This window comes from Myotis brandtii, unplaced genomic scaffold, assembly GCF_000412655.1.
Source record: "Myotis brandtii unplaced genomic scaffold, ASM41265v1 scaffold61, whole genome shotgun sequence".
NCBI lineage: Eukaryota > Metazoa > Chordata > Mammalia > Chiroptera > Vespertilionidae > Myotis > Myotis brandtii.
The window spans coordinates 1,395,185-1,411,417 of NW_005370318.1; the positions used below are offsets into that span (position 1 = coordinate 1,395,185).

A 16,233-nucleotide genomic window follows, 5' to 3' on the forward strand; every position below is an offset into this window, starting at 1 on the left:
TGTCAGCATTTTGGAAAACCCTAACTTAACTCTGGTGCCGTGTCACATATAGAAATTTTTTGATATTTGCAACCATAGTAAAACAAAGACTTATATTTTTGATATTTATTTTATATATTTAAATGCCATTTAACAAAGAAAAATCAACCAAAAAAATGAGTTCGCGTGTCACCTCTGACACGCGTGTCATAGGTTCGCCATCACTGGAATAGATGGTACTAATACTATAACAAGCTGTTGGATATTATTGTGGATTCAAAAGAACATAAGGTCCTCTTTTATAAAGAAACAACTAGAATGTGATAGAAAAGAAAAGAAAAGAAAAGAAAAGAAAAGGGGAACTAACGCTAGTATAAGGAAAAGCACTCGTTGTTTTACAGGAAGTAGTACCACTCTATTTTATATACAATTTAAATAACTTTCCAAAATCATATTCTATTACATAAATGGCAAAGAAAAGATTCATTAAAGTCAGAAATAACAGCATCAAATATCGGTGTAACATGGACAGTCTCTAAGAAGTTAAAACAGCATGGTAACTTAACCATTTAAAAAAATAAATACGTATAATCTATCAGTCGAATAAGCTCTATATTGTAAGTCTGAACTTTAACTTAAAATGTCTGTTGGGCATTTAATAATAATAATGATAATAATCTGTTCTGTAGAGAATGATATTAACCTATGGAAATTGTAAGAAGAAAGACACATTAGGACTAATGAGTATGGACATCAGCTCCTGATTTAGGGAGTGTGGTACTACATGCCTATGGTTTAATCAAAGTTGCTGAAAAATTCTCAAATGATTTTCATGAAACAAAAACTTCTTTACAATAAGGAAATGAAGAACATTAGAATGTAAGCTCCATTAAGACAGGATTATTTGTGTTTTGTTCACTGCTACAGTCCCAATGCCCCCAACATTATAGTAGGCACACAATAAATATTTGCTGCACGAATTGGAGATGTCAAAGGTTAAAGTAAGACAAAAGGCCAAAAACATTAATTAATAAAGAATGCCCCTCCTTAAGACAGAATCTACAGGGAAGTGTACTTAGAATCTTCTGTTCCAAATTGGCCTATGGTAGTAATCTATAACATATAAATATCTACAGTAACTCTAAGAAATAACTCTAAGACTTAAGAATGACTATATTAGATACAATTTATCTAGTAAATTTTAAATAAGTAGCTAGTAAATAAATAGGTAAAAATGAAAAGAAAATAACAGCAAAAAGACATCATCCTGCCTTGTACATCCAGATTGTACCACTGTTTTTTCATAGGTGCATCTCACTGGTTTACTTTACTTTTTTAAATCCTGGTAAAATATACCTAGCATAAAATTTTCCCTATTAACCATTTTTAAGCGTATAGTTCAGCAGCATCAAATACATTCACACTGCTGTGCAACCATGAACACTGTCCATTCTCCAGAATGTTTCATCATCTCAAACTCAAATTCCATACCTATTAAACAATAATGTCCCCATTGTTCCCTTCCCCCTGGCCCTAGGTCAGCCGTGGGCAAACTACGGCCCGCGGGCTGGATACGGCCCGTTTGAAATGGATAAAACTAAAAAAAAAAAAAAAAAACCCGTACCCTTTTATGTAATGATGTTTACTTTGAATTTATATTAGTTCACACAAACACTCCATCCATGCTTTTGTTCCGGCCCTCCGGTCCAGTTTAAGAACCCATTGTGGCCCTCGAGTCAAAAAGTTTGCCCACCCCTGTCCTAGGCATTACTAATTCTACTCTGGTTGTACCTTACAATCACAATGGAAATTCAGGTAAAGGTTAATGAAACTGAATGTTTAATTTTTTTCTCCCTAAGTCACAAGCTCCCTGAATTTTATCTAGTGGATCCCAGGTTGCAAAACCCTGCTTTAGAGTTACTTATCTGGTCTTACTAATAATAAACAGGTTTTTTTGAATACTTAAATGTATTGGCACAAGCCAGTGATTTTTTCCCCCCTATACTCTCAAGAAATTCACATCCATTATATTAAATAGTTTAATTTTTTTCTCTTTATAAGATATGCAAATGAGTAATGTTTAAGGCCTCTGTGGAAAGAATATGTAACTGATCCTTTTCCTAACTGAATCAGAAACAGGGTACAATCTTTAAGAGTTATTTATAAACCAGTAAACGAAAGTTCTTACCCTTGACTTCTGGGGTCTTCCCATTGTGTAATACGAGTGTTGTGGTTGACAAAATATACTCTACCATTGCCGTCTGTTCTCTTTTCTTAAATTAAACAAACAAACAAAGCAAAGCATTAGAGCTGGCATAGTCTTCTTCGCTAAACTAAAATAATAAAATGAGCTGAATTTGCCCATTTCTCATTATACTGTTGATTTTGTAGTTTTTAAATCACAACTTTAAAAGGTTTATTATTTCACTAATAAATTTATATACACTAAAGTTATAAAAATATGATTACATCCTAGAAGCTAAACATACTTAATTCACAATGTCCTGCTCAAAGAATCTTTCTGCTTAATCCAACTAACAACAGCACTATTAATTAACCATTTTAACTTTTCAGAGATGACTTCATTTATCCTTAAAGTCTCATTGGGTAAGTGATTTTAGTTTATTTTGAAAAAAACTCAGTTATTTGCCCAAGATCTCAGAATTAAGTGGCAGTGACAGGATGGAAACTCAGGCCTTCATTCAGGCATCCCCCCCCCCGCCATACTATACCATCTCATTTCTTAAAACATAATGGGGATAATATAACTTGTTTGTTACATGCTTGGCATTATTCAACTAGGAAAGACATTGTTTCAAAATATGTCCTATTCAATAATATACCCAGCTCCCAAATCCTAACTATCTATAGTAACTTCCTGCACAAGGGCTGGGCAGCAGGGCTCAGTTCTTTAATTTACTGCGTCTGAAGTTGCTGCTTGTCTTCCTCCCCCTGCCCCTTGCTTTAGGATTCTCCTTGTTTTCTTGTTCCCGTTCTAGAAATGTTCCCTGCTTCCCTGAGCTCTCATTAAGGTCGAGAAGACATGTGGAGTTATTTCCTCCTTTATTAACCAGATAGTTTTGAAATTTTAATATTAATACTGTTCTGAACTATTCACACTTCTGTGCTCCATTACCAATTAATTCTTGAAAAGATAGGTCACTTCTTGTATCTGAATTTTTAAATTTGGCCAAGATGTCTCAAAATAAATAACTGAAGTATTACAGAGTATACATTCCATTCCAACTTTATAAAAAACATTTTCTAAAAATTAGCAATTTTCAAATGAAATTTTGAATTTAATTCCATGCTAAGAAGTCAAATTTTATCTCATGTAGTTAAAAAAGTTGTACCTATTTTTATTTGTTTCCTTATTTTTTTAAACTATATTTTTATTGCCCTAGCTGGTTTGGCAAAATGGTTAGAGCATCGGCCTTGGGACTGAAGGGACCTAGGTTTGAGTCGGTCAAGGGCACGTACCTCAGTTGCAGGCTTGATCCCCATCCCTGGTCAGGGTTTGTGTGTGAAGTAACCAATCAATGTGTCTCTCTCACATCAATGTTTCTCTCTCTTCTCTGTCTCTCCCCCTCCCTTCCATGCTCTCTAAAAATCAATGGGAAAATACTCTCAGGCAAGGATTAACAAGTATATATTACTGATTTCAGAAAGGAAGGGAGAGGGAGAGCTAGAAACATCAATGATGAGAGAATCACTGATCAGATGCCTCCTGCATGCCCCCTACTGGGGGGATCAAGCCGGCAACCCTGACTGGGTGAACCATGACTTCCTGGTTCATAAGCTGACACTCAACCACTAAGCAACACAAGCCAGGCTGTATTTATTTTTAAAATAACATTTATTTAGAGCCTTTGGATCTTTCTCTAAGCAAAGTATTGCAAGATGAGTCTTAGGCCAAATTATATAGCCTTGTCAAGTTAATATTTGTTGTTGTTTTTTTAAAATATATTTTTATTGATTTCAGAGAGGAAGGGAGAGGGGAACGATATAAACATCAATGATGAAAGAGAATCAATGATTGGATGCCTCCTGCACACCCCTACTGGGGATCGAGCCCGTAACCCCGGCATGTGCCCTTGACAGGAATTGAACCCAGGACCCTTTAGTCCCCAGGCCGTCGCTCTATCCACTGAGTCAAACCAGCTAGGGCAAGTAAATATTTGTTAACTTTTAACAGTATCTCTAGCACTGCTTCCATGATTTCATGTAGCAGTGATGATATGGGGGGTTAGAAGGGGCATATTTTTCAGTATCATGAACCCACTCCTGACATATCAGTACTTTCTTCTTTTTTAAAAAAAATGTATTTTTATTGATTTCAGAGGGGAAGGGAGAGGAAGAGAGATAAAAACATCAACAATAAGAGAGAATCTTTGATTGGCTACCTCTTGTATGCCCCCTACTGGGGATCGAGCCTGCAATCCGGGCATGTGCTCTTGACTGGAATCGAACCTGGGACCCTTCATTCCACAGGTCGATGCTCTATCCCCTGAGCCAAACCAGCTAGGGCCATATCAGTACTTTCTATTAGCTGAGACTAAAATGGAAACAGAACTCCAGGTGTGCATGATATACAGAAAAATGGGACTCTGCATCTTGTGACAAAAGGAATATTAACACTGGTTTCGCTGATCATGGCATCTTGAGTGTGGAAACATGTAATCAACTTTAAGATTGATTCTGAGGCAAAAAGAAGCACCCACTTACTACAGCTGGCTAAAGGCAACAAAGTAAGTTCATGTTCTTGGCAGTCACATTAAATTTTAAAAATTAAAATATATTTGCAGAATCTATAAATTTCTTGATTCCAAAGAATTTTGCAGAGTAATATTTTTCATCTAAAAGTAATATCCTAAGCATATATTCATCTTTTATCTGCCATGTAAGTTCAGATTTTAGGACGAGAGATTTTCTCTTCAAAAGCAAACATGAGGGGGAGAGATCAACCAAAGGACTTGTATGCATGCATATAAGCATAACCAATGGACACAGACACCAGAGGGGTGAGGGCATGGGGGGGTGGAGGTAAGGACACATATGTAATACTGTAATCAAGAAAGAAAATTAAAGGATAAATGCAAGTATCCAAAAAAAGAGCAAACATGAGGCAAGATAAAGTTAATAGAAAACGTATTTTCTATTATGTTCTAAGTATATACTGCTGATATAAGCATTTTTTAGAAGAGGCTGTGAAAAACAAAATTTCAAAGGTGGATGGATGTACTTGCAAATTGAAGGCTCATTTGTTCAATGAGAGGAAGAACTGTGGCTGTAGAACTGATTTCTTACTTTGTTGAAAAATCACATGATAAACAATACTGAAATTACTGAACATCAAATCTGAATGCACATCAGAACACTTCCTGACTTGATGAATAAAACAGTAAAAAAGAGAAGCTTCTTCTTGTTCTATGTATTCTTTCATGGCAACTCTCAAAATAAATAAATATCTTTATACTTGAAGGGTAAACCCAGCTATATAAAAAGGCCTGTTAGACTACATTTTTTGAACCAAAAGACTCCTTAACCAAAACTATTCATTATCCAGCCTTTATAGTTTGCATGTGCTAAGAAAATCTTTTAAGACAATAATGTCTGTCCTAGCATTTAAAAGTCTGAAAAGGTGAGGAAATTAGATTTAAATATGTATGGTGTCACAAAAATAAGGCTGTCAGTTTCATAACGTAAACACAGAATATAAACTGGGATTTTATTTCCTGGGTCAATCCTGAGGATGTCATGTGGATCTCATCTGTCACAGTACCAGTGTTGTCACTGGGTCCACAAATAAGGCATATGCCCCCAAAGCAGACAGTCATAAGCAGTGCTCAGTCTGAGTAACAGAATGATCATGAACTCATTTAGGAAGGGGAGCACACTTCAATTTCAAGGACTGTGACACCTAAAAATAAGCAGAATGTATGTAAAACAAACAAGGTAACATTCTTATAACCTGGATAAGCTGGGACTGGGTGTTTAGAGGAAGTATTTTAGGGAGATGATGGCTAAAGTAAAAATAAGAAAGATTCTGATGATGAGGATTATGATAAATACATAAGGCAAGACCAGCTGCAGGAAAAGCTTTTTGAATAAAGGCAACAATGACTGTAATTCATGCTGCTATGAAGAAGCAGCAATTTTTCTTGCAGCTGCTCTGGAGGAGTAAAATGGTGTTTCTGACAAAAGCCATTGGATCATGGTTTTTCTGTAATAAAATTAAAAGGATAAATACATATATCCTTTCAGTGCTTCAATTTCTCCTTTGCAACACAACATAGACAAACTCAAGAAATAAAGTGTTTCTTTAGTTCATACAAAATCCATCCATTTCTGGGAATGCAATCTGACAGATCTTATGCAATATGCCTGATAAGGGCAACATCCCCTCTTCTAAAGTACCTTCATATCAACCATACACTGTCCATACTCCGAGGCTCCAACAGAGCCAAAAGACTCCTTAACAGTAACTACCCGGCTTTGGTGAAGACAGAAATTTACAATTTTCACATGTCCAGATTTTATTTCAAGCTGGTAACAATACAGTTATAAGTATGAACAATTATATTTTTTGATTCTCAGGAGCATTAAGGATAAATAACTGCTTAAGAGCAATGGGTTTTCTCAAAGGCAGGCTTATATTATACAGCTAGTATCATTTTTATTGACACATGAATTTTTTTCCTCCATCCCTCGGTAATGTAATGCTAAAGCAATCTATGTTAGGGACCAATGCTTCCCAATAAGACTATCTAGAAATATCACTTTCTGAAGTTACCCAAATATTCTGAAATATCTACAGTTCTGTTTCCATAACAAGCTTTTCTTTGCTGTTTTCCACTTTCTATATCCTCTTTGGCTTCTGTGAAAAATTGTTTCTACACCGCCATATAATACCTTCTGGAAAATTGCTACAGTGTTATGACATATAACACTATAAAACAGAATGTGGTGTATTAACGAAGTTTTAATAATAAAGTACCAGCCGAAACCGGTTTGGCTCAGTGGATAAGAGCGTCGGCCTGCGGACTGAAAGGTCCCAGGTTCGATTCCGGTCAAGGGCATGTACCTTGGTTGCGGGCATATCCCCAGTGGGAGATGTGCAGGAGGCAGCTGATCGATGTTTCTCTCTCATCGATGTTTCTAACTCTCTATCTCTCTCCCTTCCTCTCTGTGAAAAATCAATAAAATATATTAAAAAAATAATAATAATAAAGTACCAAATGTACTCAGTAACAGAGCATGCTCATGTGATGTGCTTGATGGTATACAACACAAAGTCACCATCCTTACACGTGCCCCTTCCACTGTTTTTACAGGTAACATCAACTCAACCACACTCTGAACTGTCTTGGAGGCATCCATGTGATAAAAATATTATTTTTTTAGGCTTTTTTTTTTGAAATATTATTCACAAGATGTGGCAAAAGTCATTCAAAGAGCTGTAACCGGTTTGGCTCAGTGGATAGAGCGTCGGCCTGCAGACTGAAAGGTCCCAGGTTCGATACCGGTCAAGGGCATGTACCTTGGTTGCAGGCACATCCCCAGTAGGGGGTGTGCAGGAGGCAGCTGATCGATGTTTCTAACTCTCTATCCCTCTCCCTTCCTCCCTGTAAAAAATCAATAAAATATATTTTTTTTAAAAAAGTCATTCAAAGAATCTCATAAACCTTCAACCAGTTTCTCCCAATGGTGACACCTTATATAGCTACTAGAGGCCCGGTGCATCAATTCATGCACCAGTGGGGCCCTCTCGGCCTGGCCTGCGGGATCAGGCCAAAACTAGCTCTCCAACATTCTCTAAGGCAGTGGTTCTCAACCTATGGGTCGCGACCCCTGAAAATACATCCTGCATATCAGATATTTACATTACGATTCATAACAGTAGCAAAATTACAGTTATGAAGTAGCAACGAAAATAATTTTATGGTTGGGGGTCACCACAACATGAGGAACTGTATTAAAGGGTCGTGGCATTAGGAAGGTTGAGAACCACTGCCGGGCCTAAGGGGCACAGGCCAGGCCGAGGGACCCCACTGGTGCACAATCAGGGCCGGGGAGGGATGCTGGTGGTTGGCCAGCCGGGGAGGGACCGCGGGAGGGCTCCAGGGCATGTCCAGCCCGTCTGGCTCAGTCCCAATCGGCCAGACCCCAGCAGCAAGCTAACCTACTGGTCAGAGCATCTGCCCCATGATGATCAGTGCACATCATAGTGAGCGATTGAGCAGCATTAGCATATTACGCTTTGACTGGTTGAATGGACGACCGGACACTTATCATATTAGGCTTTTATTACATAGCATAGTACAATATCAAAATCAAGACACTGACAATGGTAAATTACTATTAACTACAGATTTTATTTAATTTTCACCAATTTTTAAAGTTGAATTCATTTATGTGAATGTATAGTTTTATTTACTTTTATCCCATGTACAGATTTGTGTAATCACCACCATGGTCAAAATACACAACTCTATGCCCAGCAGGTGTGTCTCAATGGTTGACTGGTAACGTATGAGCCAAAAGGTCATGATTCAATTCCCAGTCAGGGCACAAGCCTGGGTTGCAAGCTTGATCCCCAGTAGGGGCTGTGTAGGAGGCAGCCATTTGATGATTCTCTTCTCTCATCATTGGTATTTCTATCTCTCTCTCCCTTTATCTCTCTGAAATCAATAAAAATATATTAAAAAGCAAACAAACAAAAAGAACTCTTCCACCACTACCTAAGAACCACTTAAGTTACCTCCTGTATTTGTACAGTTATCTTTGGATCTTTCCTCTGGTACCTATTAATGTGTTTTGCATCTCTAAAGTTACGGCATTTTGAGAGTGTTATGTAAATTGAACCATACAGTACATAATCTTTTGAGATTGACTTTTCACAAAGCATTATGCCCTTGAGGTCCATCAGATTGCTATATGTAATAATCCATTTATTTTTATAGCTGAGCAAAATATTTTTAACTTTAAAGGAATAAAATAATTCTAAATTCCAATAAAAGTTTACTATAATAAAAGGTCAACTTAGAATTTTGGAGAAATTTAATGCCTACTTGGCACTCTAAATTAAACCAACACACCCCAAAATATTCCCAGATATTAATTCAAGCAAGAGCAAGATATCATCCACAAATATCTGAGTTTTAAAAAGACTAAATTCAACAAAAAATGTATGTAACTTACCCCATCCAGGTGGCAGGGGACCAAGAGGATCAAATTCTTTATTTTGTGTTGTTGCAAACAAATCTTGATTCTAAAGAGAACAACAAAAAGGGTGAAATATTGGACTTGGACAACTTGAGAGCAACCTTGTAAGTTCTGATATGCTTTTCCTGGCCTTGTGCAACATAACACACTCTAACAGAGTTCACATCTTAGAGAAGTGTCACATAATCATGGATAAATGCCAATACACTTTGGTGGAGAAAAAAAAAATCCGTGCAAACAATATTTAATGTTTCAAATTATTTGAAAATCAAATATTACAACTGCATAATCCTCATTCTCTCCCCCCCCCCATGACCACTTTTTCCTTCTTAGCTACAAATCAGTAAGTTAAAAAAATACTTGTGAGTAAGCAACAGTTTATTCTTGTATTATTATTTATTAATTATTGTATTAACAACTGTAAACCAATTTTTGCCATACTTGTGTATAACCCCCCCAAAATCATTTATAAATAACAGTACTGAGTCAACAGAGAAATGAAAAAAATCTTGTATTTTTTTTCTCTATAAAGATGCATATTTTTAATATATACTGTGTCAAATTAAAGTGCATATTGTAATCACTAAATCAACCACCAACATGACAACAACAAAAACCACAAAGAAACATAACTAAAATGTCAAGAGCATAAAGATAAAGTCATTAGAGGAGATAAAATTAAATGATACAAAATACTTGATTCAATCAGTCAGGAAAGGATAAATACAAGAAGTGGCAAATAAAAGCCAAATACCAAGATGACAGATTCAACACAAATACATAGAAATTTATAGTAAATGTTGATGAAATAAACTTCCCAATTTAAAAAGCAGAGATTATCAGACTTGATAAGAAAGCAAGAAGCAACTAGTATATGGTGTTTAAAATTACTAGTCGAGCCCAGTTGGTGTGGTTGAGCATTGACCCATAAACCAGGAGGTCACGGTTCAATCTGCGGTCATGGCACATGCCTGGGGTGCAGGCTCAATCCCCAGTAGAGGGCATGCAGGAAGCAGACAACCAATGATTCTCTTTCATCAAAAAATCTTGTATTTCTAACTCAAAAAGAAAGGATCACATACAGAACATAGTATATACAAAGAACTGTGGGAAGAGAATCAGTGGAGCAAGAATAGGTGGTCAAATGACTAAAAGGAAAGAATTCCAGTTGAAAGGAGTTAACAAGCCTAGAACTACATACAAGACTTAATCAGCCCTAAAAGGTTTGGCTCAGTGGGTATAGTGTTGGCCTACAGACCGAAGGGTCCCGGGTTTGATTCCGGTCAAGGGCACATACCTTGGGTTGTAGACTCCTCCCTGGCCCAGGCCCTGGTCAGGGTTCATGCAAGAGGCAACCAATCAATGTGTTTCTCCCACATCTATATTTCTCTCTGTCTTTCCCTCTCTCCTCCAATCTTTCTAAAAATCAATGGAAAAATATCCTCGGGTTAAAAGAAAAAAAAAAAGACGTTATCTGTCATCATTTCACCCATGTACTGTATTTTAGTATGCCTTTCTAAAATGTGTAAACAGTCCTAGCTGGTTTAGCTCAGCGGATAGAATGTCAGCCTGCGGACTGAAGGGTCCTGGTTTCGAATCCAGTCAAGGGTTGCTGCCTTGATCCCTAGTAGGGGCTATGCAGGAGGCAGCCAATCAATGATTCTCTCTCATCATTGATGTTTCTATCTCTCTCCCTCTCCCTTCCTCTCTGAAATAAAAAAATGTATTAAAAAAATAAAATAAAATGTGTAAACATATTCTTACATAACCACAATACCTTTACCACACTCAGCAAAATCAATGTTAACTGTATCACCTAGTACTCAATCCTTCATTAAATGCAGGATTGCTTATTTGTTCAAATCAGATGCAAAGTCATCACATTACATTTGGTTGATTCTTTGTCTCAATCTACAGTAGGTTCCCCCAATTGTTTTTTCCCATGTCACTGACTTATTGCAGAAACTGAGTTAACCGATTTAAAGTTTTAAAGCTTGTAAGAGGGATACCCGTTTCCGATATAACAGCTCTTGGAAGATAGACCTGTCAAGAACTGGTCTTGAGGGAATGGGGGGGAAAAAATTAAAAAAAAAAAAAAAAAGAACTGGTCTTGCTCTTCTTGCTAGATGCAATAATAAAAAGGAGTAAGAGTAGGGAGGCCAGGAAGAAACACTATAAAAGAACTGAACCCTGATTATAGAACATGTCTGAAAAGTTTGGCATATGAAAAACTGTTTTGATTATTTTCTAATACCCAACCTTATCCCTCTGACTCTCCCTGGACAGATAAGCTGTGAAGCCATGGGCCAGGAAGAGCTATCACAGTGTTACATCATCAACATACACATTCTGAGGTTAAAAATGCTCATATATGTGTCTACTGCCCTGTAACCAGGGTCAGACAAAGGCAAATTCATATGCCCAATAACTAGACTTTCTCAGCAACACCCCATGACCCCATAACTTTTTATGTAGTTGGTATTAAGAATATTCAATTCACCCTGGCCGGTGTGGCTCGGTTGAGTGTCATCCCATGTGCCGAGAGGTCACCGGTTCCATTCCCAGTCAAGGCACATGCCCGGGTTTTAGGCTTGATCCTCAGTAGGGGGCATCCAAGAAGCAGCCTATCTATGTTTCTCTCTCATCAATGTTTCTATCTTACTCTCTTCCCCACCCCATCTCTCTCTATAAAATAAATTTAAAAGGTACTGAAAAAAAAAAAAAAGGAATGTTAAATTCATTCAATTCAGTTCATGTCCCTGGCTAAGTTAAGGAAAACTAAAATAAGTTCTTTATTATTTAAAACCATTCTATGACAAGACATTCTATAGCAAGAGCAAAAAGTAAGAATTTCAGAAAATTAGTCAAATTATTTTGAATAGGAGAAAAGAAAAACAAACAAAAAAATCATGGATATTGAGTAAAAGCTACAATTCAAGCAAAGTTCCAAAGACTTTGAGAATCAAATTGGTCAGGTTTAAAATGAAACCATATACTGTAGGTGCTCCAGAAATTTGCTAATTTGCCTTTAATAGAATGTTTAAAAAGATTATGCACTGTAAAAGTGAGACAGAAGGTACATTACAATTGTGAATATGAGGGAAAGAAAACATGAAAACTAATACTTGTAAGCATATAGTATGTGCCCAAAACAAGAAAACTTATTTTACAGAATCCTCAAGAAAACCCCCTGAAGTAATTATAGGTATGTTATAAAGTAACTAATGGCCTGGTGCATGGATTCGCACACATTGAAAGGAAATTAATTAGAAGAAATATTTTTATATCGCTATTCGCCCTTTCTCTATAATAGAAGTGTCAACCAAATTCACGATCAACAATGACAGATCAAAACACACGCATGCGTTTGGCGCCAGCGAGAGCTTTATATGTATTGTGCATGCACAAGTCAACTTAGACTTTTATATATATAGAATAAACTTGTTTAGTTAGACCTGCTTTCTGATGTAGCTAAACATTTTCCAGCCCAGTGAAGCACCTCAACTTCTCTTTCAGTTAATTGTCAGCAACACAGCAGTAAATATCAACATGAAGCAGATTATTATTGTAGATTACGCAGGGAGAACAAAGGGTAAAATATTTAACTGGAGCAGTATTTGACCATATTCTGCGCAGTGAGAAAACCTGAAGTCATTTTCAAGGTCTACCATTTCTTACTTCTTTTTAGTCGGGTCAAGTTTCTAAGCTTTCTAAATCTCTGTTTTCCGGCTAATAAAAAGAAAATAGGATTCTACCGAGTCTCCTATCTACCTACTCCAGGACTTCTGTGAGGATCAAATGAGATGAGGCATGGGAAAACACTTCACAGACATTTGGTTAAAGTGTAAAATGTTTCCACCTAGCTATAAAGCAAGTCATGTTCCTGGGCTGAAGAAACTCCAAGGAAGCTAGTTGTCGCTAGGGAGAGGAAGCCAGGCGTTGCTATGTGATGTCATTACCCGGCGCCCACAGCAACCGTTTCCAGGCTGGGCTGTGGGCTGCATTTTGTGCCATGGGGTCTCGGCAGCGTTGGCTACAATTTGGTGGGCTGTCGCTCTGGGGTGGTGTTCCACTTGGGGGAAGCCGAGTGTTACTTTGTTGGCACCAGGTTTGCAGGGCTGTTTCTCTGTAAATGGCCAGTGCGCATCACGGAAGCTCCTGTGTTGAACATCTGCCCCCTGGTGGTAAGTGTGTGTCATAGTGACTGGTCGGACGGTCAGACACTTAGCATAATAGCCTCTTATATAGATTTCCTTCATGATTAAATTCATTATTGTTCATCATACTGTTGACTGTGCCTATGAGGTTTTTTTGTCTTTTCTTAATCCTTCACCTTTTTCACCCAGCCCCCAAACCTCCACTCCTCTGACAGCTGCCAGTCTATTCTCTGTATCTATGAATCTGCTTCTATTTTGTTTGTTCATGTATTTTGCTCATTAGATTCCATATATAAATGAAATCATATGGGACTTGTCTTTCTCTGAGTAGCTTATGTCACTGAGCATAATGTTCTCAAGGTCCATCCATGCATTATAGAATTGTACACCTGAAACCTATATAATTTTATTAACCAATTAAGGGCTGTTTTCAGGCCGGCCAGCAACTGAAGCTCCCAGCCTCTCCTTTTTTTCCTTTTTTTTTTTATTCTGGGATTTATTTACCTTCTATAATTGAAACTTTGTTGCCATCACTGGCGCTCCCAGCTCTGAGGCCGCAGCTGGCTGAAAGCAGGTATCTGGGGTTTGTTTAGCTTCTATAATTGAAACTTTGTTGCTTTTGGAGCTGTTGCTTTCAGAGCTCAGAGCCGGGCCGCGGCAGGCAGGGAACCTTGGCTTCCTCCATCACTGGAGCAAGCAAGCCTCCTGCTCGCTTCAGCTGCGTGGCTGCCGGCCACCATCTTTGTTGGCAGTTAATTTGCATATCTTGCTAATTAGCCAATGGGAAGTGTAGCGGAGGTACGGTTAATTACCCTTTTTGTCTTTTATTATATAGGATACAGATGATGCTTGATAAGGTTAGTTAACTTACTCAAAATCATATAGAGAAAGTGTGGAACCAAGATTTGAACCCAGATGTGTCTGACTCCAAAATCCATGCTCTATCCACTGGACACCCATGTGGAAACTAGCTTTAAAGAAGGCAGAAAAGCTAGTCATTAAAACCTAGAAGAAATTTGTCCAGGTGTACCAAAGCTGATTATAATTTAGAAAGAAAAGAAAATGTAAAACAACGTAGAAAAAAAAAAGGGTAAGGTAGACAAGAGATAAAAATTGATAGTGATAGCTATCTACAGAAGTTGGCAGGAAAAATAATTGTGTAAAAAAAGTAATCCTATATAATAACACCCTAATATACAAGTCGACCAAACAGTGGAATGACTGGCCACTATGATGTGCACTGCCCACCGAGAGGGAGGCAACTGGTGGTGGCGATTGGGGGGCAGGGCCAACCAGTGGGCGGCGCCAGGCCGCAAGCCAAGGTGGCTGCCAGCGGGGGCACCCCTGATCACCCCGCCTGCCAATCGCCCTGCAGAGGGAGGCGATGGGCAGCAGTGGCAGGGGGCGGAGCTGGTGAACAGGTGGCGCCAGGCTGCCAGCCAAGGCAGGTGCCAGCGGGGGGTCCTCCGATCGCCCCCCCACCCACTGGTCACCCCACAGATCAGCCCTGATCGCCAGCCAGGCCTAGGGACCCTACCGTATACATTGGGAACAGTCTCAGATTTAAAAATTAAAACCTGGCAAGGCTACTCTAACACTGAATAAATAGGATGATGCAGTGATGACATGCATGAACTATGGCTTGCACATTTTATGGTCAGCCCTGATTCTGACACTTATAACTGTGTGACAAAGCCAATTACTTAACTTCTCTCTGCTTCAGTTTTTCCACCCATAAGATGGGGATTCGAGCCTGCAACCCGGGCATGTGCCCTTGACCAGTATCGAATCCAGGACCCTTCAGTCTGCAGGCCGACACTTTATCCACCTAGCCAAACCGTATAGGACCAAAAAGGAAATTTTTTATACCAAAGATAATTTGGTTTTGAAGGCAGAATAATATTATTTAACACAATCCAATAAAAAAGCAAATTTCTGTAGCTTCCCAAAACATCAAATAATTTATCAGGTATACTTTACCTTTATACATTGCAAAGTGATTAAATTCTATCATTAGTTTTGTACAACCACTCAAGAGTCAGGTGTTCTTAGATTCAAGCCTTCAAATGTTCTGCTAAGTTAGGTAGTACTAAATTTAGAACTGTTTTAATTATTTTCAAATTGTTTTGGTTTATTTTTACTATTCTTTTGTCCATGGCTTTTAAGTTGTCCTAACATCTTTTTTTTTTTTTTGACATTAACAAAATAAAGGAGGTTGAACTTCAGGAAATTTCAAATAGGAAAGAACAAACCAGATACACAGAATGGTTGAGATAAGGTCTAAAAATAATATCAACAGCAACAACTAGGTTGCCAACTTACTTACAACTTCCTTCTAATTAGTGCTTTACATTTCCTATTCAGGAAAAGGTTAAAAACCAAATATTCTTATTAAGTTTATAATGCAACAGGTTGCTCACCCCATAAATGAATCTCTGATTAAACTGCTGCATTGCTCCTTGAAGCTGACTACGCTGGAGCTGCCACTGTTCATAGTTCCGGACGGATTCCAAGGTTGGCCTCTGCCACGTTGTTGTTCTTGTGAAATGGTCAACATAATAAATACGTCCCATGTTGTCAACCCTGCGTTCCCAGCTAAATCAGAACAAAAAACAACCTAAATCAACAAATACTTGTGAAACAGATAAGAATTAAACAGGACTTCATCTTGGCCCTGGTGCATGTTTAGTAACATTTTACCTTAAGAAACTACTTGTGATTTACCTGAAGCCTTTTATTTTATGTATTCTGAAATGGTCTATTAATGAACTTAAACACAATGTCTATTTAGTAAGTCTCAAATAGTCATTGAGAAAAAGTTTTCATTTTCTTTCCAATGTTCTTGTCATTGTTGCAAACTTAATAGGGACAT

General features: G+C 37.9%; 1 protein-coding gene across 4 annotated transcripts in view; it reads right to left on the bottom strand.

Annotated features, from left to right (window-relative positions):
• The window catches only part of ITCH (itchy E3 ubiquitin protein ligase), a 120,405-nt gene that overhangs the window by 32,712 nt on the left and 71,460 nt on the right, over positions 1-16,233 (bottom strand). For all 4 annotated transcript variants that reach the window (XM_005879788.2, XM_014550679.1, XM_014550677.1 and 1 more), the window contains 3 exons: positions 15,782-15,956; positions 9,181-9,250; positions 2,168-2,252 (listed from right to left, as the gene is read on the bottom strand). In XM_005879788.2, the coding sequence (XP_005879850.1) occupies positions 2,168-2,252; positions 9,181-9,250; positions 15,782-15,956 (330 nt within the window). The remainder of the gene's footprint in view (positions 1-2,167; positions 2,253-9,180; positions 9,251-15,781; positions 15,957-16,233) is intronic.